The sequence below is a fragment of the Lepisosteus oculatus genome, chromosome 11 (assembly GCF_040954835.1).
Source record: "Lepisosteus oculatus isolate fLepOcu1 chromosome 11, fLepOcu1.hap2, whole genome shotgun sequence".
NCBI lineage: Eukaryota > Metazoa > Chordata > Actinopteri > Semionotiformes > Lepisosteidae > Lepisosteus > Lepisosteus oculatus.
Window position 1 is genome coordinate 32,148,820 of NC_090706.1, and position 24,938 is coordinate 32,173,757.

Genomic DNA, 24,938 nt, shown 5'->3' on the forward strand with positions numbered 1-24,938 from the left:
CAGTCCAAAAGGTTTTTAGGGTCACCCTTAATCATTTGTTTCTAATCATAGGGAACACAAGTAAGTTGTTTATCAATTAATGATGTAAAGTACCCAAGGAAACTTTCATCCTTAATGATTGGTAGTTTAATTCCTAACAAAGTCTAGAAGACTTATATTGAACAAATCACTTGCTAAATTGCTGCACTAGAAATGGATGATTTAATGATTATGTATAAAACCTACTGTATTGGGAGCAAAGACAGTTCCATATAGTCTTTGCAACTCTTACCTCACCAGTGAATGAGTGTCTTTTTTGGCTCAACGTTTAGATGATGAAGAAAATTCCAGTGTATTATTATTCCAGAGTTTAACAATAAATTAATTTAGAAAAAAATCTCTAGTAAACAATTTCAATGTCTGATTATTAGAAAGTATCACAATGCTTTCCTGGGAATCCTCTGCACTTTATCTAAATTCTCCCTGTAGGTTTGGTATGCTAACTGCGTTAACAGATTTTCTTGGTTGCATATTTGCATTGATACTATGAAACTTCAAAAACTTTTAAGGAAGCCAGGGGTTAGACAGAGACTTAGCAGAACTGTGCTTAATAATCACTAAAAAGCATTATGTGTGTTAAAATGAACTAAGACCTATTCCGTATTTCTGTATTTAAAGTGATAAGTTCCTGTTTTCATTTACATGTTACCTGTTTACCTGTTTTCGTTTGTCTCACTATACATTATGCTATGGTGCAGTACTTACATTATACAGTTCATTAACTGGATAAAAGTTTAACTACATGTATTATAAATAATAGTTGTAGTTTACCTTTGTGTTGCAAAACAGTAAAAAGTTTCAAAGCACTGTTAAAATCAAATTCTAAATGTTTTGCACTGAAATGTCCATTTGAATCCATATTTCAGCAGGACTGCTCTCTTTTGGTGAATCTGTGTTGATTGTTTATAAATAATTGGCAAATACATCACAAATTTACAAATAAATACATTCCAAATGAACACAAATTCAAATCCCCGTTGGGCACAGAAGTCAGTGCCGCAGTATTCAAGGGGATATGTTTTTTTTTTCTGAAGAAAAACTCTTTTGTTGGTAAATCCCCAGTAGACTTATTCATGGGGGGTGCTTTAACTGTTAGTTGTAATCCACTCTCGTCGTGATTGCCCCTGCTGCAGTCTGGATGCTAGGCCTTGGTTGCTATGGGAACAGATGGAGGTGATGAAAGGATGCTGCTGGCAGCTGCAGAGTTGAGTTAGTGTGATGACGGAACATGAAAAACACCCAAAGCCCACCTTCTGTTAAGGTGGATCTGTTCAAAATCTGTCAGTTGTGTTTAAAGAGTGCTATTTACTCCTTTCCCGTTACATTTCCTATGCTTTTTGCAATGAAATATATTTTGTCGCATGTGCTGACCAAGTAATAGTTGTTAATAACAAGTTAGATTGCTGTGGTATTTATGTTATATGAGTATTGTTGCTTTTAATGACTCCTGCCATATCTCAGTACATTTGCTCACTAGCTGAGTAGCAGTAACCTTTTCAAGCTCTTAAATTTGAGAGCTTTTTTGTTTAATTTGAGATTATTCTCATCTTTATTATTAACTTTTAATTATATTTTAATATTAATTAAGCTTTTATTTATTTTATTTTAATACATTATGCCATTGCACAAATTCTAATTTATTTCAAATCAGAGTTTCTGCAGCTACTGTTCTCCAAAAGTGCTGCAACAGCAGCGACAAACCTGTTTTTTTTGCTTTACAGTCAAGCAATTTGTATTTGCAATCATGAGATTATTTTATTTTTGAATGGGTACCTGCATATTTTTGATCATATTAAAACAAAGGCACACTTAAACAACCCAGTGATTTCAATGGACCATTGGTATTGGAGCTCATTCACTAAGTGAATTTATGAGTATACAAGTCAATATATAGTTGCATTTGAAGCAGTAGCTGCATGAAGTCTACCATCCATTGAGCTCAACTGACTTTGTGAATCAAAATTGAGCAGCTATTATGGATTTTTGTCTATTGTTGGAGCATTCAGCCTTCATTTTTTTATTCAGCATATAAAATGCCAGCTCAGTTGGCTTTAAATCAGTACATTGACTTGGTCTAAGATTTTTATCCTGTTGGAATCCTTGGTTGATTTGGCCGTATGGTTTGGTTTATTGTCAAGAAATATGGTGAAGAGCAGCCCAATAAATAGGGGAATAATTTCTTGTTCAAAAGCCAACAAACGGTTTCTGTAAATGTTAGAATTCTTTTTGCTTCTGCCATCAGCACCTGCACATTGTTTTCTTTTAACACACAAAGGTGTTGGAAGTGGTGACTCAACGGGGTGAGTGAATTTAACAGTTGTCCATTTAGATTTAGATGGATATTTAGATACTGTATGTGAGATATAGCTGTTAAAGGCTATGATATAGCTCAGAATTGTTCCCCCTGCTTTCTCTAAGGCTTTGATGATTGATTAAAATTTCATTCCACTGATGCAACCAACATGTGAGCAACAGATGAAGAAAAGGTGAATTTCGGTCTTATTTTCATTTGAAGAACACAATCAGTGCAGTGTTTCTAATGTGTTGATATGAGGGTGTCATATATCATCTTTTTCTTCATTGTGTGAGCTTTGACTTCTGCAAAACTACAGTCTTTCTTTTATAGTCCTGTGTATACTGTACTGTTGGCTGTTGTAATTTTATTTTCACATATGTCATTCAGCTTTTATTTACAGTTTAGCTATTTTAAAAGTGTGTTTGTCAAGACGATTTTTATCAACACTTTTATTTTTTAATTCTATATATTTTGAGTAAAACATTTTCCTCACTTTCTTAAACAGACATATCTCCTTAGTTCATGAATTGGTACATGTTTTAATTCTCCTCTAAAAGCTGATTATTAAAACTATTAAGATAAAACTATTATATAAATCAAGGGATTTTCTATTCTCTTTCATTTGATCAAGTGATTGTTTAGGGAAAGAGGAGGTTTTATTTTTTGTAGTAATAGCTAGATCTGTTGTTTGTTTTCAATGATTATTTATTTTATGTTGAGTGTTATTTTTTGTAGTTTTGTATGGTGATGGCAAAGAATAATTTCTACCCTTTTGGATGGAAAAGAAAGTTATATATACTATACTATACTGACTAGGATGTAAAAAAAATATCAGTTAATGATACAGAAATTTTAATGAAGAGTTTTAGAGAAAACAATTGGCATTATGGTATTCCAGATATATCAACATTGTAGAAGGCTGGAAGATATTCATACATTTATGGCAGTAGGAGAAAATTGTGAAACATTTCCTTTCTCTTAAATAATCTGGTAAGATAGCAAATGAGTCTTGAATTGTTTTAACAAAAGGAATAATACCTGCTGATCTGCCTCTGAAACATTCTGTAAAACAGGAAAAAAATCACTGTGAATGTGCTCATTTTACCAACCATTTTTAATTTAACTTTGAAAAACAGAAATAAATTGGGGTTGGCTCAATTCCTCAGCAGTCCAGATATTTAACAGTTCACCGTTAACACCATGTACATTTCTCGTCATTCCATGCACATACAGCACAGTTTGTAAAAATAACATCTAGGGCCCAAAACCTAAACATTCTGCAATCTGTTTTGAGTCTCATATAACATTATTTTCAGATGATTTTTATAAAATATACCAACTAGTTGAATAAAGTAAATGAAATAAAGGTTTTGTATTCCACAAATCAGGCTTTAATATTATCTAGCTCCTGTTTTCGTCTCTTTTGACATGTGTGCTGATAATGTACAAAAAAACATTGTTAGATGTTGATGTACATCAGCCCACACTCTGCTCTATTGTGGCTGCTGTGAACCCAGCTAGCAAAATCTTTGTCCCAGTATTTTTAAAATCCCTACGGAAATAAAATATTCTCATAAAATATAAATAAAATAATCTCATGAATACTAGTTGCAGAATAGTATTTTTTCGTTTTCTGTCTGCTATCAATAGTAACGATGCAAGTTGCTAACAATAACATACTGTGCAACATATTCTTAACTCTGGAAAGCATTCAGCTTTTAATAAGTCATCCATGCATTTTTTAGCCACTTCATCCAATTTCAGAGTCATAGGGTGAGCTGGAGCCTATCCCGGCAAGCAATGGATGCAAGGCAGGATGGAATGCCAGTCCAGTCCTAGGCAGACACAGACGCACAAACTTCTGGATCAGTTTTCCCAGAGGCCAAGTAATCCACCAGTATCTCTTTGGGCTGCGGGAGGAAACCGGATCACCGGCAGGAAACGCATGTGAACACGGGGAGAACATACAAACTCCACGCAGATAGCACCCCCCGTCCGGAATTGAACCCAGGGCCCCAGCGCTGTGAGACAGCAATGCCAACCACTGCGTCCCCATGCTGCCCCTATTAATAAGCCTCTAAATGCTAATGCTGTTGCTGCTACAAAGGAACAAGAAAGTTGCCAGTCCTTTGTTCCGCAGCCGTGACTAATTTGAGAGTGGCTGCCGCTTTTGTATAAACTTGATCCACGTTATTAAGCTCACAGTTACACCACTGCAGCAGATGCTCAGCTACAAGCTCCAAATTAAATTAAATCCTATTAACTTTGCCTCTCATCATAATTCTGACCTGGAAATGGCAATCATGCTTTGTTTTTTTTTTTCCCCATGCAGCCCAGTGGATGAATTTTTGTCCTAAAAAGCACTACTATTGGCAATCCAGAGATCCAAGAAAGCTATGTAACAGTGTTTCATCACTGACCTGCAGCCAATGTGCTGCTGTTGCAGGCATCCTTAAGGCAGTCATGGGAGGATAGGACACAGAGGGGAGGCGAGGGGGAGTGACGAAGTGGGAGCTGCAGGCGTATTAAACACAGGATACCCAAGGAGAAGTGAACCAGCTCCACAAGCACGGCTGTATCGATCCACCAGCAGTTTCCGAGAAGTGGGCTTGAGTTAATTACTCTTTGTGTGGCTACACAGGTTGCAGGGTGCGTAATCTTAATCTCCTTGGCATGCTTGATCTGCTCTCCCTGTTTGCAGAAGTGCTCCGGGTAGAGTTGTCTTGGCAGCAGCTGGGCTGGAGTGAGATGTACTGCGGCTAGCCAGTTCAAGGCTGGAAAACTGCTCATCTCTGGGCTCCAACATGCTGGGAAAGGACTACATGCTGGCTATCATCATAGTCAACTATGATGGTGAGTAGTGGGGCTTTTTTCTTTATATCTGTGGTTTTCTGACTGTATGGCTGTGTTTTCAAGCGCTGAAGAGAACTCTATGCTGCGTTTTCCGTGACTTAAGTGCACAGAATGCCGTTTTGTGACAGCTCTTAAGTGGCTTGCTTTAGAGTTTACACTACTGCAGATGTAGAGCCCACAACCCTATTTAGCATGGTCTGCTGCACACAGAAACTCTCACTACTGCTCTGCTGCCTTATAGATCACTGGTGCACCTCAGTGATCACCCACTTGTAACAAAAGTACAAAATACAGCCCCCTTTTTTACTTTCATATTTCGGTGTCTTTTCAGTCTGTACAATTTCCATCATTTGTAATTCCGTAAAATGATGAATCCCCCAAAAATTAAATGTCCTGTCACATTTGAGAGCCCACAGACTGTAAGTAGATATAATGTGAGAGGGCTCCTTTTTCAGGTTGGGTAGTGGTTATTTTATTAAGTATTATAATCCTTTGCAATATAAAAGCTTTCAACTTTTATTAGAGTATGAAGATGCCATACAAAATGAAAATTAATAAGGTGTGAAAGACATAAAATGCATTTTGTGTTTAAACTTTTGAAAAACATTTGATTAGCTTTCAGGTTTGAGAGAGACAAAAAGTGGAGCAGCTTTTCCTCTAGAGCTTTTAACATTGATTGATGGAGGGAAAAGGTGTAGAAGTGAGCATCTTTGTACAATATGTCACAGATCCCTAGCGAAGGGTTTGATGTTTTGAAAAGCTGAGCAATCTGTGTAGAATGTTGAGGCCATTCACAAGAGCTTTATAGCAACACAGAGGCTGACACAAAATGGCCTTTGATCACTCCAACGTCTAGAGTGTAGTAACTTAACATTTCCAAGGGCCTAAGGCTGTAGACTGGTCAATAATGCAAACCTTTAAGGGGTTCCACAGGCTGATCCTCAGGCACTTTCATTTAGAATCCAAGTGAAATTCAAGACTTGCTATCCATAATGTACTGTACTGTATGCATCCTGTAGGTTTGCCCAGTTGACCTTGCTATTACATTGGTATTAGTTACTCACTGATATTGATTAGAAACATAAGAAAGGCCAAAAGACAAAATGTAAAAACGTGTGTCCTGTGCTCCATTTTAAATGTCCTTTCCTGCAGTTTTAATTTGAATCCTCTTGCTTTTGTTTCACTGTTGATTATGAATGAGTTCAATGGGCTTATTTTGTCGGTGCCTTTAAGGACATTGTATACTTGAATACTTGAATCAGGTCCCCTTGTAGTCCTACTAAAATGACTAAAAAAATCAATTTCCAAGACCCTAAGGCTGTCAGTGTAGGAGATTACTTTAAGGAATGTAGCTGATGATTCCACTCTGGACTGAATCCAGCAATAGTGATTTTGTGATGATCATAGTTGTTCTAAATGAAGTCTTTCCAGCGCATTTTAACCACACATGCTGGAAAATAAATGCATCACTTAACCTAACATTGTCTCCCTCACTTTGTTTAGTTAGAAGATAAATATTACGTGTCCACATAAACATTGTTCATGTTTCTGCACTTCTCTACATGAACTATCGTTTTCCAGGCATTTCACCAGTGTTGAATTTTGTGAATGGCATTTTCAGTTTATTTTACGTCTTCTACTGTTTCCTACTATTTTGAAAATCACCTGTGAATTTCACTAGTTTACTATCTATGCCATTATCTAGGTCACTGAAATAAATTAGGAAGAGCAGTTGCTCTAATACAGATCCCTGTGGTACTCCACTAATTATGAGATCCCAATTTGAGCATTTATTTTTTTTCTGTACTCTCTGTCTTCTATTCAGTATCCACTTCTGCATCCAAAAGAGTTATGTGCTGACATTTTTTAACTACTCAGTTCTGTGTTTTGAAAAAGATAACCTGTTATAAGGACAGTAAAGCCCAACACAATAATCTTACAGGTTTTTTTTCATTTGTTGATTTTTTTTCTCATTTCTTTAAATAATAACATCATGTCTTTGCTTGTTCTGGAGCTTTGTGACCGAGCAGCCTACATCCCTGTTTAAAGAAACTATGCGAACATACAAAATATAAGTTCTTGATGTAGTATTTGCAGCTAGTGTAAATGTGGATGGAAAGGTGCACATAGAATTATATAATGGTCTCACCTCGCTTTGTGACTTAAAAAAGCTAATTTAACCTTGATGTTTTATAGGATACATTTTAAAATAAAGGTATTTTACCAAACAAGTTTTAATTTACTAAACAAAAATTCCTACATGGAAGTTATAGCATTTGTTTGCACCCAGCCAAACTTGATCAAACATTCCTGTTCATGTATTTATGGTTACTAATCCCACTAAAGTTTATAATAGTGGCAACACTCTCAATCTATCTACCCTATGGATTCTAAAACCTGGCCATATCAATTTGTAATAAACCAGGGAGGTATATTTTGTATTTACATTTAGAAATGACACAAAAACAAAAAACATCATTGGTTACATTAAGGTGTAAACATATATTTTGTTTTATACTTCTTCTTTGTTGTACAGCAGACGTATTTTGTGCCCTATATGTGTTTTAATGGCAATGTTTAGGTGTTAGTTTAGTTTAGTTTACTCTCAGGGGAAGAGCCAGGATAAAAGGGGAATATTTTAATTTGTCAGACAGCCTTGTTCTAAGGTCCAGCAGAGAAGCAGGTTAAGGGTGAACTTTGTCTATGCAATTAGTTTTTAGCTTTTCACTTTATTTGTCTGACACCTCTAGCACTTGTCCCTCACTTTGTCGAGATAGGAGATGAAGATTAAGTGTCACTAGGTGTTTTTGTCATCTAGCGTCCTACTTTTTGTTCACTTTTGTCTTCTTTGTTTTGTTTTGTACTCTCTGTGGCCGTTTCATCTGCAATTCCTGCATTTGTTAGAGTGTCCCATGGAATTACAGTCCAACCATGTAGGCACACACTTCACATTTGGTGAGGAGAAATGGGATGCCAAAATGGAGGAGATCCCAAAATCTGAAAATGACCTGCTAGTTCTAGAAAACATGCCATAGGGAGAGCTAGCAGAAGAACTGGCAAGTTCCAGATATTTCTCTATAATCCAGAAGCTACTAAACAGGAACACAGATATAAACACATGGAGCTGCAAAGTGTGGGGGGTGAACCAAGCTGAAATGCAGTGCCTTTGCCTGGAAGATGGAGAGAACCGAAGCTGGTAAAACATGAGGTGTCGGGCTACTGAACAATTACTGATCACCTTTGAAGAACTTCTACAGCGTGTTCTTGGGACAGAAGGCAGTGGGCCATTAGGCTGATTTCCTGCCAGAATGAGACAGGACTAATCAGACATTGATTAGGTGGTAGGAGCCTCTGGACTACAGAAAAATCAGGGGAGCCATTCTGAGAAAATATGAGATTAACATGGGCACCTACCATTAGCGACGCAGAGCTTTGACTATGTAGCTGGAAGAGACCCCACAGACATTGCGTGAACAATGCAGGAGTAGTATCAGAAGCGGATGTAAGCTCAGAAAAACCAAGGCTCTTTATTAGTAAAGAGCCATGGGTATTAATATTTAACTGCAGCTTTATTAATATTTAAAAACTTTAGCTAGCAAGAAATGTCTGAGGTGGCAATTTTCTATTACCCACCCGCTGAGCTGGAGAACTGAGAATAATGAAATCAAACTATGCATATGCGGTGCCTCCAGTAAATTAAGATGAAGCCTTTTATGTAGTAACAAAACCAATAACAACCAATTTCACTTTAGTTTTCAAACTTGTCTATATTGCCTTGTTTCTATTGGGTAAATTCAAATTGGATTATGTAACATTCTGATGTACTGTACATTATTTATAATAACAACAACAACAATAACAATAATAATTCCTGACACATATATTATATAGCACTTTTCTGAACACTCCACACAAAGTGCTTTACAGGTAATGGGGACTCGCCTTCACCACCACCAATGTGCAGCACCAGTGGGGAGGAGAGCACAGTGATGAAGCCAGTTCATAGAGGGGGATTATTAGGAGGCCATGATTGGTAAGGGCCAATGGGAAATATGGCCAGAACACCGGAGTAACACCCGTACTCCATTCTAGAAACGCCCTGGGATTTTTAATGACCACAGAGAGTCAGGACCTCAGATTTATGTCTCATCCGAAGGACGATGCCTTTTTACAGTATAGTGTTCCCGTCACTATACTGAGACATTAGGACCCACACAGACTGTGGGTGAGCGCCCCCTACCGGCCCCACTTGCACTTCTTCCAGCAGCAACCTTAGTTTTTTCCAGGAGGTCTCCCATCCAGGTACTGACCAGGCTCACGGGCTTTTTATGCAGACTGTGCTAAATCTATCATTATTATTATTGTTGTTATTATTCCACCTGTAAGTCACCAAGAATGAACTCTCATTTCTAACAATAACCTGGTAACCAGATTATTCCAGAGGGCATTTACTGAAGCGTTTTGAGTGAATCTCCTCGTTCAAGGCTACTACAGCAGTATCTCACCTGAGATTTTACCACACAACCCTTTGGGGTGGAGTCCAGAGCCCTGAACACTATACCTTATTACTGTCTCCCTTTTACGTGTTTATATGCTCATAAATGCAAGCTGAATTGTTGGAAATGTGCATTCCTTACACTAAAACGTGTCTAATTGTGAGAGCAGAATATGCTCACTTTGTTTCCCACCATGTATCTTTGTTACAACTTCAGCAGCGCACTGCAGAACACGTGATTGAATTTCTGATTGAGAGCTAATCCAATGTATTTACAACAGCTAGTAATGCATAAACACAATAGGAGCATGAAGGAGTGAGCCTAATAATATCTCTGAGAACTGAAATTAGAAAAAAATGATCTAATATGTCTGTGGATGGCCATTGCCGTTTGATCGCCATTTTAAGATTGTATGTGGGTTTCCTGTAGGTGCTCTGGTTCAAAGACATGATAGTAGGTTAACTGGGTTCTATGAAAACTAGCCCTACATAGAACGTCTGTGTTTCTGTGTGTGTCTGCCTTGATATGGACCGGCATCCCATCCGGGGTGTAACCTGGTTTGAGCTTGTTGCTAGTCGGGATAGGCTTCAGCTCCCCCACCACCCTGTATTGAATAAAGCAGTTGGAAAAAGGATAGTATATCAAGGACAGAAGCATCGAGTAAAGGAAGGTCAGAACAGGAGAGGACTGTGAAATGTGTACGTATAAGATGTGTCACTTGAAAGTATAAAACAAATTGCAAGTCTCCCAGGCGGTTGTACCTCTTGACGTTATTGATCCAGGCCTCATGACTGCTACAGCAGCTTGAGCCTTAACATCTGCAGAAGCCCAGATTGATGTTTTGATCTACTCAGACTTTAATCTTTTGCTATGCAGAGAATCCTGACCTTGTATTAAGCACTCGGCCTCTCTTTTGGGATTACCCCATGCCAGATGTATCATTAAATTAATTAGTGGATAAGATAAAACTCCTCTCACACAGTTCCCAAGGAGACATGCCTGGGCGGAGCACAAACGTCCTATGGAAGACGAAATCTGCAACCGAGGACAATCATATCTCTTTTGGTTTGGCTAGCCAAGTAGTTTTTGGTTAAAAATGGCTTTTGAGTAATTTAACGTAGAGCACATTTAGTTTTATATATGATTTAAAATAAGAGTGAAAATATTGAGGCACTAGCTGGAGGTGGGTGTTTTAATATTAAGCCTAGAATTGAAGCAGGCAAAGCATACATTGTACTCTATTTTATCTTAATTGTACAGATGATGGTGGTCAAATGCTTAATGTGCTAGTTTCTTTAGTAAAAAACTACCTGTGCAGATTGAGCCTTGGTTTTGTAGATAAAGTGAAGAGAACCTCTCTGTTTTCTGCATCATCAACATAATTAACACTTCAGTTGGTCAAACCAATAAATAAAATAGAGACCTGATACTCTTAAATAGATTAGAGGTGATACATTTTGCCATATTGTGTAGCATAAAAAAGTCCTAAAGAATACTGGTGTTTAGTGTATATTGAGTAAAAATCAAAGGGCTCCTTTTAACAACATAAGAAGAACCTTTATGGGATCCACTTTTCTATCTGGCTTATGTACTGGTTGTTATTTTTTTCAATGGCTACTTAAGAACTACTGAATTTTCATATGTATTTTTAATTGCATAGTTGATCCTATGATGAAACTTGTTTCTTAGGTACTGTATGAACCTGGCTTAAGGAAGAATCCATGGCAGCTATTTGTTATTGAATGCAACATCTTGATTTTTTTAAGATGTCAAATGCCTATTTAAGAGTATCCAGAGCACGGATCACAGTACTATACAAATGAAAATTCTTGTTAGCTGTTCGCTTTGCCCAGTCCTGTGAATCCAATGTATCAATAATACAAAGCATTTCTGTTTTTCTTTGGAAAGGAAGAGATTACTCTCTAATACATCAAAATGTCCAAAGAAAATCCAGGAAATTCACTTAACAAATTGTCTTACAGTAGACAAGCATTTTTGCATAAATTGATTCAGTTTTGCTTCTTCTACTAAACACATCTATATCAAATGCTGCATTTTTTTAATCTATGATGCACTGTTACATTTAAACATAATGTTTAAATGTCAGCCTTATCCAATTGTTTTTTCATTTCTTTTTTATGACAAGAAATCATCAATGCAATTACTTGCATTGTTCAATACTTTAGTTCTGTATTTTATTTTCAGACATGCCTTAAATATCACAATGAGATGTTCATGATCCTTATTTTTTTCAGTCATTTGTCTATTTATAGAAACTGATACAAAAATATAAACTGTAAACATTCAGATAATCCTTTATAAGGAAGATGACAAAATCTTTCACAGTCTGTAGCTGCTGCTTTGACCCAGTTACTGTATCTACCACAGCCCATTGTTTGATATTTTTACGTTACATTTCTCTGCTTCTAGCAACATTGACAATATTGTCAGCATCTGCAGTGTTTGTTGTGTCTTTACCTTCTCTAAAAGGAGGTCACCCACAGACCTAGTCTGAAATGTAGATAGAGCATCCCTGCATTATTTTGCTCTGATAGCATTATCAGGCTGCTGAAAACACAAGTAAGGACATCTGCGTAAAAGTCTGGTCATCAAATTGGGAAGTATTACTTTTAAGCTAATTTCCTCCTTGCTTAGTCAGGCTGAAACTGAAAATCCCTTTTACATAAAACATGTGTTGCAATAGTGGAGGATGGTTAGAAATCCTCTAAGATGTTCTTTGAAATCTGGTTTTGGTTTGCGTGACATTTTTGCAAGCAGTGTGTAATTTAGTCATTGGGAGTACAACAACATGTAATAGTAATTGTTACGTGAATGAATTAGAAGGAAGTGCTTTGTGACTAAGCTGCTTTCATACCAGTGATCCATACAAAACGATTAGCCACTCCCTGCAAAAAAGCTCATTCAACATATGGGAAACCTGATAACAGAAAAAGACCTTTCACATTTTGTATTGGTTTTTACTCCTTTATCCTTCAAAACTTGAATTACTTGAATTCAGAGTGGCCCTAAAAGCTTTAAAGTCATATGTTATGCTGTGCTGTGGACTCAGATAAAATATTGTGGATAGATCTATGTAGTATGAAGCTAATGAAGATGAGGTCCTTACTGTAAATTTTAGCTATTACGCACTTCAGTGACATGATTCGTTGTTTAGTTCATCCTGTGTGTCTTGGTAGGATTAATGGTCATTATTATTGTTATTAATTATATTTCCTTGCATTATGTATGATCCTGTAGGATCCCAAATCTTTAAAAGGGCTCCTATCTCAATACTGACCAGGCTCAGCTTTGCTTATTGTCTGTGAACTGATGAGATCAAACAAGAGTGCTGCTGTCAGAGAAGAATGATCAATGTGCAGGACAAGACATGATAGAACAAATTATAAATACCTTTTGCACAGGCTGCTAAAAAAGGCAGCTTTGGCTACAATCCATTTGGCAACTACTGTAAGGAGCCACTTGCATGCTGATCAAGGAGAATCTGCTGTAAAAGAGCATGGCAGAGCATTAGGGAAAAACATAATCATAATCAACATTGAGATTGTAATCATTGCATTTGTTTTTCTTTTGCACTGTTTCAGGTCCAGCAATTAAAAAGTATGTGACAATTAAGACGTAAATTGCTAATTGTCTGGTTTTCTAGAAGGACACTGAGCCATAATTAATCCACTAGACACATACGTTCCCTTGACATGTGTCTTTGTCTTTGGCAGTAGATACAGCAGCAGGGGCTGGGTGAATCCATCTTATTCCTGCCCACTCTGTCCTGGAGGATTGAAGGATGGGCTAATGACCTTGAGTTCAAGCTTTAATCGTTTGGAGTGCCTGGGCTCTTTTATTAGACACCGCTGTAACATTGTTCCGGCGCCTTGCATGCTGAATGTAGGTACACTCTGTCCAAAGGTGTTTTGTTTTGCACCTTGTAAAATGGTTTTGGGGGGGAAATCAAAGCTTGTGATTGGGGACTGCAATGAGGCATTGCAGTTAGTGCTGTTACCTCACAGCTCTTGGTTCTTGGGTTCAGTTCCGGACTGGAATCCCTTCTGTTCCAGTGTGGTGTTTGCATGCTTACCCCATGTGCATGTGTGTGCTTTAGTTTTCTCTCACCTTCCAGCGAGATGTTGCCTAGATTATTGGAGTTGCTAAATCACTCATCTGTGATTTATGTGCATGCCCTGTAGCAGACTGATATCTTGTTCAAGGTGTAGTTCTGCCTCATGCTTCTGGGCTACGGGCTGCCAGGACCCTTTCCAGGACTAAGTGGTTTTCTGATAATGGTCAGATATCTTGTGATTTGATATACAGTATGCCAGTACTGGACTGTGTCCTGTATTAGTCATGCATTAGTTTTAAAATACACACAGGAAGTAGGATTTGCTTAAAATAAAATTGGAATAGAATACATACGGCAGAGTTTGTTTTAAGGGAAATACTTTTTATTTCCTAATATGTCAATGAAATTTATGATGATTTGTTCTGTAAGTGGTACTCTGCTTAAAGATGGCATAATCTTTAAATAGAGGCTAAAAAAGGAAGCCATCAGCCTCTGTCTGAGATGTCTGTGGTGGAATATTTAGATAAATGATTATGCAAGCAACATTGGAAGTATTTCTTCTTCATATATAATTTACTACTGAAAAAAGGTACTTATCATTTATTTTATTAGGGATAACAGTCACCCTGTTTTGCCATACTAGATATTAATTGATAAAAATATCTTCAGAGCAAAAAAAGTAAAAATGTAATGCAATCTTCTCTTGCCAAAATACCTTTCATAGTATATAACAGTAACTACTTTCATTATCATTAAGTTAAGCAAGGAAAAAATAATGGAATGAATTGAATATAAATAATAAACCTGCAAACAAAAACCTGAAAAATATGTTGATAATTAATAAAACTATGTATCAAACAAATAAGTTATTTTTAATGGAAAAAAGATTAGCTACCTGTGGTACTGCATTAATTTTTTGGCAAGACTGTGCCTTGTTATTATGCTTCAGGGTAAATCAAGATGTAATGGTCTATACAGAGCTCTATCTTTTTTTAATATCTGTTTGACTTTTGTGCAGAACAATCTCCAATCCAATAAATAAAAATGTATCATTTTTTCAAATTAAATTTATTGGAGTGCTGCAAAGAATAGAAAATCAGTTTCATGATCCATACAGTAAACACAAAGAGTATTTGCGAATCCATTTCATGCTGTAGATTGATGGAGCAAATTTTCACCCATTTGTGCTATTTTTCACAAATGTCATTAAATGCTTGCTTTTTCAACAGCTACAAAGCGCTATGGTATTACCTGAAGTGATATTAATCGCTTAAAATGATAGCCTGCAGTGTGTTACAAATCTTAAATATATGTGTTTGTGGTAGGAATACTGAAATCAATCAGAAATAGGACAAAGAGTGTTTATGGAAAGCACTCTGCAGTACTCCACAGTCTAGTTCAGCATCCTGCTTTCAGCACTTCACAGCTCAAAACATCTGTTGTGTTAGATGTAGCTTAATTGAATCTGATATGTTTTAAGTCTACTAATCATATTTCTTGAAAGTATAACATATAAACATATACAAATATAAACATATAAAATAGCCTAGCTACCGTTTTAAAGTGTACCATAAAGTCTATAGTATTTTATGTTCTGAAAAGATGATTACATGCCACGAATGGAGCCTGGATTGGACATTTTGAGTTTTAAATGTGCCTGGTTTCACTGAATTCTCAGAAAACAAGGAATTTCATTGCCTGCCTATACACTAATCAAAACAACTGTAACTGTTAATGTTGCAATTTACCATTACATTGTTGAGGTATGCACTGCATGAAACATTTTAATAGCATTTTATTGATATTAGCAAAACAGTGGTGTAAATAATTGCATATACATGAAGATAATCTACAAGAAAGACAGTAATAGTTAACGTATGCATATCTGTAGATATTATTTCATGGAATTCCTTAACTCCTTAACTAAAAGTAACTTTCCTCTTACTCATTTTGAGGTTACTTTGCTTTATCTAACTAATATTGTACTAATATTGTATCTAACTAATATTGTATATTGTTAATATTGTATTAAATGGTGTTGTTATGTGTAGTTTTTTGTCCATGTATCTGGCTCACATGCTGACTTAACTATATACTTGATGCTTGGTGAGGTAAACCCTTTCTGTTTTGTTTTAAATAAACGCTCTTAAAATAAAAATATATAAATTATTTTCAATACTTTAGCATCTAGAAATCATTATCACATATTCACACTGTATATGACAACTTAGTGTACAGTATATAACAATAACCTAAAGCCTGGCCACTATCATGCCTATCCAGCAAAACTACGCTATCTTACTACCCATGCAAGTGCAGTCACATGTCACATGTCCCAGTTTAATTTTCCTTTAAGAAAACTAAAAGCAGTGTATTTCATAGAATTTGCAATGTTGGCACTCTGGTTAAGCACTTCAGATGAGCAGCCTTTACTAAATTGAGCAAAAGAACAACACAAGCATCTTTAAAGGAACTTGACGGTTTGTCATTTTATTTCCCCAGCATAATTAACCATTGATATGTGTGGAATTAATTTAAAACTGAAAAAGCCGTCTACAGTTAGTTGAGCACAAACTAACAAAACCACTATGTATCATTTTCTATTGCCCTCCCCCCCCCAATTCACTAGGATACATTCCATGAGGGAAGCGGTTCATAAAAACAAATGATTACAAAAACCTTGAATTGACAGCATCATGTTTATTGTGGTATTTTGAAAGGTTTTTAGTATGTGTAATAATAATAATAATAATAATAATAATAATAATAATAATAATAATAATAATAATAATAATAATAATAATAATAATAATTGCTTAGACTTATATAGTGCTTCTTGAACACTCCACTCAAAGCGCTTTACATGTAATGGGGATTCCCCTCCACCACCACCAATGTGCAGCCCAACCTGGATGATGCGACAGCAGCCATAGTGTGCCAGAATGCTCACCACACATCAGCCATTAGGGGGAGAAGAACAGAGTGATAACGCCAGTTCATAGATGGGGATTATTAGGAGTCCATGATAAATAAAGGCCACTGGGAAATTTGGCCAGGACACCAGGCTTCCAACCCTAGTTTTTTCAAAAACACCTGGGGAGTTTTAATGACCACAGAGAGTCAGGACCTCAGTTTTACATCTCATCTGAAGGATGCCGCCTTTTTACAGTATAGTGTCCCCGTCAAAACTAAAACGGCTTAAAACAATGAAATGGATCTAATATAGTCTGTATCTTTAAGACTTTTTTTTTCATTCAGGACCTGAATAAGGTTTGTCAAAAATTAGTCCACTTGAGAAAAAAACTTGTCCAAATGATCTCCTCTTCTGCCCAGATAACATTTGGAATGACCAGAATTTGGAGCCGGACTCGGATCTCCCACCAGGCTGGAGGACAATCAGGGACAGTACTGGCACCTATTACTGGCACGTGCCAACTGGCACCACTCAATGGCATCACCCATCCTGCAGCTCTGATGGAGACCAGACTGCAGTCAGTGGATTTGCAACCACAGGATATGAGGCAAGTGAACACATGGCTTTTCTCAGGATAGGAGCTGTGTTAGCTGAGTTTTCTTTTTCATCTCAGTGATGCAAAGTTGACATCCAGACACTTATTGAAAAAGCTAAGATGATGTGGGAATGGATTTTGACATATTCACATTCTAGGTCATTTGTCTTTTTTTAAACGATGATACAGAGATTATTGTATTCCCTTAGAAACAGTGTGTGCCTCCACACTTTCAATACCAGCCTCAAGTGTTATTTAGGGTTCTCTGATGTTAAGGTGAGATGATTTTCTCATTTTCCTCCAGGGATTCCATCCTGATGGATCAAGACAATCTAGAGGAAGACAGATTGAGAGCCCCATGGCCTCCATAACCAACAGGTACCAGTTTTAGTCTGTTAAGAGGCAGGCAGCCTACTTGGTCTAAACTCAATTTTCCTCTCATGCCTCATGCACATCTGAGGGTGAATTAGGTCAAAAGTTTAGGTACTGTATGCACTTACCAGTCCCTGTGGAGATTTTCAGTATGTGTTTTTTTTAATCTGAAGTGCCATCACTTGACTTGTCGTGGAGACAGTGTGTATAAAACTCTAAGTTAAGCAATATGGTTAGAATTACTTTCCTTTGTGGTCGCCATTTACTTTTACAAATCAGATTGAAAGATTACTAACCTTCAGGTTTCTACGGATTCTAGATGAAATCTGCTGTCATTTGTCTTACAGAGTTTCATTAGTTATGTTATTAACTCAACAGCAGAATAGTTCTGCCCAAAAAGTTAATTAAAGAAGAAAGTTATTGTTATCGTTTTTATTACAAAGGCAATGAATAATGTATGCCATCCCAAATATTCCATGGTTAGGGTCCATTTTATTTTTTACAGTAATTGCTTTTATGCTTCAGTGAGTGCCGTGAAGTGCTTAAGTAGACAGTGTCTGCAAAAACAACGCTACTCTATTGCTCTCCTTGCTCTGGTTGCTCCTTGCTGACCTTGTGACCAATAACTGCCTGTAGGCTGCAGATACACTGTATATAGAACCCTCTGTTGACTTTTTTCCCCTTTAGAAATAGTGCTTGCTTATGTGTTAATAGTTGTCATTTCCATGGGAACACAATTAACGTATGAAATTAATAGGGGATAGATACTGTATTTGCAGCCATCATTCAGTGTCAGAAGAAAATGAAAGGTATTTTTAACAGACATATATTATTATAAACAAATTGTTTTTTGTGATTGCTATTGCCTTGCATATAAAGTTATTTATCTGCAGGGTATGACTTATATATACAGTAATTGTTTATGATGTACTTGTTGGCATCAAACTATTTTCTTTGTTTTTGAATTAGAATTTTGGACAAATGTTGCTGAGCTATTTTATTTGGAAGGATGGATTTTAGTTTGGCCAATACTATTCTGGAAATTTAGCTTTCCATTGTGGGATAAGTATTATTCTGGTCTGCTTTATGTCTACACTGTATTCTTGTCCCTTCACTAAAAAAAGTAACATACTTAGTTGTTTTTTTACAGCTTTGTGCAGGTAATGAACTTATTGGTTCCAATTAGTCAACCATATACATTTACAGCAAATGTGACTCCTTTTTTGCTGCATTATCAATGTCAAATATAATACATTTCTCAATGAGTTTCCCCTCTTTTTGCCCCCATAAGGAAGTACTGTAGTTATAAATGAGAGAAGCACATCTGTATCCTTGTTGCTGTGTGCATCCCCTGTGAGTGATAAAAAAAATTCAGTAAATCTGGGATCATTTTTTTAATCTTGTAGAGTGATTTGGACATGCAACATGTCCATTAACTGGCTGTGTCCTTCACTTTGTGGAAAATCAGGCTTTTGAAGTCTTTGAGAAGCTTGGTTTGGCTTCCTTCCTCTCTCCTTTTTTTCTTTTGACACACCTTTGATGTATTCATCTGTGATCTTTCCAGTTCTAATCATATCAGTACAGTACCTCTGCTACAGAAGGCTTACCTAGAAGAGACATGTTGAATATTTCCAAGTTCTGCAATATCCTATGGGAAAATATCTTTGTCACTTTTGCGATTGTGACTAAAATAGTGTAACAAATAAAATCCATTCAATGAATAAAGAAATCAATTTCCCTGTGAAACTGAGCAAAAGGAAAATCAGTCCATCTGTAGACACAAGGAATTCAAGAGGGTATGTATTGGCTCAATGGGCAATGCTCTTGCATTTTTCAGTATTGACAGCAAATTTGCCACACTGAAAAAAATGTTCTTTATTTCAATGTGATATGTTTATTATGAAAAATTCTAAAAGTATAAAAAACATATGTTGTCTGGGGTTTTAAGCTTATATATTCCTAAACTGCTATTTGACAGAATATATTTAGAACTAGCACTCCTGGTATTGGCAGCAAAAATCCAACCACCTTATATTCATAGCAGATCCTTATGACAGAATCCTGCTTTGCAGGGGTACTGTAATATGAATAATCAGGTGCACCAGACAAACTCCTGAGCAATGTTATAAATAATTCCCCTTGATGGGAATTAAACAGATCTGAGACCTTTGAGATGCTTCTTTCTTTTCAAAGCGCAAGTGTGGCAGAAACCTTTTCTTATGATTTTCTAAGACAAAAGAATACAAATCATATCAGAAATGTCTCCACTGAGGAAAGGAATGCTTATCATGCAATTTTCATTATTATTCCTGCTGAAAGAGAGCACATTTTAACTGTTCTTTTGATATTAGATTGTTAAGATTGTATCGAAAGGTGTAAAATATACAATACATTAGACAGGTTTATTCAGCACAGCCTTTATAAAAGCAAAAGCATTGTAATGTATAGTAATATGAAACCCAACAGAACACCTTTTTCTTACATTTAAACAAAATCTCTGTCTGATACCTAATATTCAGATTATCATTGGCTTTGAAAGGGAAAGTCTGTGCCTCTATGCCTTACATATTCTTCTGAGAGTGTGCAGAAACCCATTTACTGCAGGTCAAGACTAGTTTTGAAAACATTTAGGTAAGGCTGGCAGAACATGCTTTTAAAGTGTTGTGTGAATTTACGATTTCATAGTCTGAATCATTCACCCAGTCAATATAAATATACTGCTTATCTTGGTGTGGGTCATTGCAAGATGGAGTCTACACCACAAGCTGAGGTCACAAGACAGGACTGAGAGCGCAAATGCACTCTGCCTGAATGGGATACCAGTCAGTTATAAGGCTACTGTGAAACGAACAGTGAGAAATGTAGAGTAAACAGATCTAGCCATCATGTCTTTAGAAAGTAGAAGGAGCCAGAGCAAATGGAAAAGAACCCATATGAACATGGTGGGGAACATGCAGACTCTCCACAGACAGACACCTGAGGCTGGAATCAAATCTTGGAGCTGTGCCACAGCATTACGAGCTGCCAGAGCAGCCCTGCAGCTGGAAGAAGGTTAAGAAAAGTCTGTCTCAGCAATGTATCTTTGTGTTTTATAAATAGCACAACAAATTGTGTCAGTGAGCCAGACAAAAAAGGAAACACTGCATTCAAACCTCAGTGATATTGAAACTTCTCTCACACAAGGTCACCCAAAGCACAGCTGTCTCCTGTAGAGAAAAAAAAAACAAATATCTTGCAACCCTATGAAAAATACACATGTACATATAAAATTACCCAGCAGATAAACAACTAATTAAAACAACCGTCACACTCCTGTTCACAGAAAAGAAAATGACTAAATGTTATGACCCTTAGAACATACAAAGAGAAGACTCTCTCTTTCACTCATTTTGGTAGTTTAGTAGCTAAGTGTTGCCAGTAACTAGAAAAAGAGTTACCTCCTACCTAGGAAGCCAATTCCAGGAATTCATAATGGTTTGTGAAAGAAATGTTTCCTCTGCTCCATCTTAAATAAATTTGATTTTAGGTTCCATTTGTGAGCAATATCCTTGTTGTGCTACAGAGAATAAGATAGTTCCCTAGGCTGCTGTATAGAAGAGATTTAGCCCCCTTAACCTATAAACATTGGTAAAATTGGCCCTGTTTGTTTTGCAGGAGCTCACTTCCTTGGCAAGAGGAAGATTATTTCCAAACCAATAGTGACCCTGACTCTAAGGTACAGGTATAATTCAATACTTTTATGTTCACAAGACCTGTAATGAACTAACAAGGTCTGTTGTCTGAGATGCCTCATCTGTGTATAAATGGTACAGCTCACACAACAAACTTGTATTCTTTGTGTCCACGGAGGACACTCATTGGCAAGTAAAACTCATCATACAGTATTAAAAGACAAATATATATTTAGTTTTGATTTGAATTACCTTTGTCTCTACATGTCAGGTGAGCGTATTCAATATACTAATTGCAACAATTGTGTTGTATCTGTTTGCAACTAGATTGTATATTTTTATAATAAACAAATAAAAACTGAAACATACTGTAAACTCCTCTCCGCTGAATACAAACAACACAGTTGAACTGACAAAGATGTACTGCACTGGTACTTTCTGCATTATTTACAGTGCAAAGACAATACAACCACAGCCTAATTAAAAAATCAAGTTTTATTTTGCTAAGAAGTATAGTTAGTTCAGGGCTGAGGAAAAGTCTGTGATATTTTAGTCATTTGGGAATTGTCATTTACATACACGGTAGTGATCACTCTTTATTCACAAATTTGTACATCTTTGACATGAATGAAAGTTTTGACAGCTCTACTGATGTTCAATTACTTCCTGTAGAAAATGTAGACAGTGACTTCCTAAAAAAACAGTTAGGTACAGATGAAACCAAAATAAACAAACAGTCTAAGAGAATATTTGTGCTCCTATCAACAATATGTATGAGGTGGATCAAGTTTGTTCCCTGGGATCCTGGTTCTTTGGTCTTTGTTGATCAACATGATCCTGTCTCTGTTCCCAATAGTGCTTCGCTGTGCGCTCACTGGGCTGGGTGGAGATCCCTGAGGAGGACCTAGCTCCAGGCAAGAGCAGCATAGCTGTCAATAACTGCATTCAGCAGCTGTCTCACAGTAAGTGTGAGGGCCGGGATGCTGTAGGAGCCTGGGGGGAGGTGAGTATAGCATTGAGAAAGAAGCGCCTTTCAGTCACTGGCCTAGTGCACATCAAGCTGAGAAGGAAATGTCTAACTGTGTTGAATATATTTTTACCACTGTTTTTGTTTTTCAGATTTTGTGTCTAAAATGTCAAGGATTACGTCATTCTTGTGCTTTTTTCATTTTCTCTTTCTTTTGTAGTTCAGTGCATTAGAGCTTAGTAAAGACTGATTGCACCATCCCCATCTATTAGATATATTTGAAACATTTGGTAAAATTGACTTTAATACACAAGTGTTACTTGATGCAGAAAGAACTTGGGTTTCAAACATATTAAAACTTACTTATTTAAAATACTCCACTAATGTAAATATTCAATGTACATATTCAATGTAAATATTCAAAATATGCAGAGTACCAGTAAGAGGTTTTCCTTCTGTCTATACACTTTAATTTTTTTTTTATTTAACCAAAACTTGATACAGACATTTTAAGAGCAATCTGGCTTTTAGTTATGGCCATATTAATACTGGGTCAGTGTAGACATGCAATAGTGAATAGGAAAGACAGAAACCACAAAACCTGCAGTCTGATACCAATTACAATCTGTAATCAGCTGACGAATCAGTGACAAATGTATGTCCAGAAGGCAATGGCAACATAAAAGGCTGCTTCAGTAACATTGGAATTAATAGCACTGTGCCCCACAAATACTACTTTTAAATGAAAAAGTAATAGACACCTTGAGAATGCTCCACGGCCGAAACGTTGTGTTTTCTCTCTTCTTTTTTTCAGCATGGAATAAACCTATTACTTGTTCCTTTGCAGCCTACACATGCTAACGCAACTAACCACCTGAACTACTACTTTTAAATGTAGCCTTGCAGATTTTTTTTCGTGATTTTTATTTTATTTTCTGGAAGGCAGTAATCTATCTGGCTAGGAAATTGCTATAGGGGTTAATTGTACAGGGCCTTTATTCCCAATTACTTTTTTGATTATTAGTTGTCCAGACCTAGCAGTCATCAAATGAACTCAATGTACTGGACTTGTACCCTGATAATGTCTCATGTGCTAATTGACTTCAGCTCAGGTTTGGTAGGTCTTTTATGTACTCACTTCTTTGACGTTTCCAATGAGGTAATTTAGAAAGCTTTTCGAATTATAGAAATAGACTGTTGGCGTGCCATAAAGCATAAGAAACACCTTGGGAGACAGTGAAGTCCAGAGCGGATGTGAATTAATAGGTTGTTTATAGGAATCTCAATGGATAACTGCCACTGCCGAAAATAAGAAAATACTGTATCTATGTGCTCTATGTGGGCTATAACTTGTACATTGCATTACTTGACTACGGTTTTCAACCCACAGGGCCAGGACATGGTAATGATTCTGAAGAAGGACACTCTTAGTCTGGTTGACCCAGTAGACCACAGCCTGATCCACTGTCAACCCATTATTAATATCCGAGTATGGGGGGTAGGCTGTAACAATGGCAGGTAAGACTTCATTGATGACATGAAAAGGAGATCTCAAGCACATCAGGTATCTTTACCAGAATAGTAAAGCTAACTGATTAATCCTAAAGTTAGAGGGTTCTGGTGTATAGTGGAAATATTGATAGGTTAAAAATTGGTGAGCTGGATGAATTGGTGATACGTTTTGTGTGATAATCCAAGCTAATTCATGGGTGGTTAGGAATTTTATAATACCAGCATTGTGAATTTTACAGCCTTTGGCCAGTGTAATGTTGGCAGCTGAAGCCTCCAATTTTTGTCTTGGTCCTTGCATGAATCACAGTTAAAAATTTATATTGTAAGCTTAAACTGTTTTATTCTAGGGCAGCCTATTCTTGATTGCACAGACCTGAGTGATGACAGGATATATAATGTCCCTCTTGTTATTCTCTTCACTAATACACAGCAAAGAACCTCAGTTAAGAATGGAAAGTCTTTAGATTAGTGTACCGGGAGATTTTCTTCAAACAACCTAGGAGGTAACAGTACAGTATGTTTAAGTACTGAAGCTTGCAGAGGACGTGATCTGAAAATTAGAATTCCTACTGTCATCTGTGGAGAACTCTTTTTGGCACTGTTGCTGAATACTCCTGAGGAATAACCAGCAAGCGACCCTGGTGTCTAATTTGATGCAGCCACATACTATGACCACTGGAACTTACATAGCAAATTATGCCAAGAAAATTAAATGGAACAGAACTGTTAAATATCTGCATGCAATGGCCTTAGGATATTTTGATATAATCTTCATTTCTACCTTGTACTTACACACTGGTGCAAACTGGGTTGAAGATAATCTGTACATTTCATTTTAAAATGAATTTTAGGAACTATATTTTTTTGTTTTTCCCACTGGGTTGTATAAAGATAAGAAGAGACAAGTTTTCTCAGCTAACAAGATAAAAAAATGACTACTAGGGGAATTCATTCTGACAAACTATTGTACTGTAAGTCAAATGAATTAGAATTTCCTGTGGCTCATCAGCATTAAGTTAATGTGTTTAATTTATGGATACATTGTTGTTTTGAGATGGGGTTTCTGTCTGTTGCTATCAATTTTAGCACAGCAATAAAATATTAACTATAAGGGGTTTGCAGTTATCCTCTCACTCCTAAACCTTCCC

At 36.7% G+C, this 24,938-nt stretch overlaps 1 protein-coding gene across 3 annotated transcripts in view; it reads left to right on the top strand.

Annotated features, from left to right (window-relative positions):
* The window catches only part of apbb3 (amyloid beta (A4) precursor protein-binding, family B, member 3), a 36,849-nt gene that overhangs the window by 2,608 nt on the left and 9,303 nt on the right, over positions 1-24,938 (top strand). Inside the window, exons 1-7 of one of the 3 annotated variants that reach the window (XM_069196104.1) lie at positions 4,797-4,938; positions 5,037-5,188; positions 17,093-17,280; positions 17,573-17,646; positions 21,295-21,355; positions 22,168-22,314; positions 23,669-23,796. In XM_069196104.1, the coding sequence (XP_069052205.1) occupies positions 5,140-5,188; positions 17,093-17,280; positions 17,573-17,646; positions 21,295-21,355; positions 22,168-22,314; positions 23,669-23,796 (647 nt within the window). In that variant the 5' untranslated portion in view covers positions 4,797-4,938; positions 5,037-5,139. Of the gene's footprint in view, positions 1-4,794; positions 5,189-17,092; positions 17,281-17,572; positions 17,647-21,294; positions 21,356-22,167; positions 22,315-23,668; positions 23,797-24,938 lie in introns of those variants that run through there. The other 2 variants (XM_069196105.1, XM_069196106.1) reach the window with 2 other exon arrangements.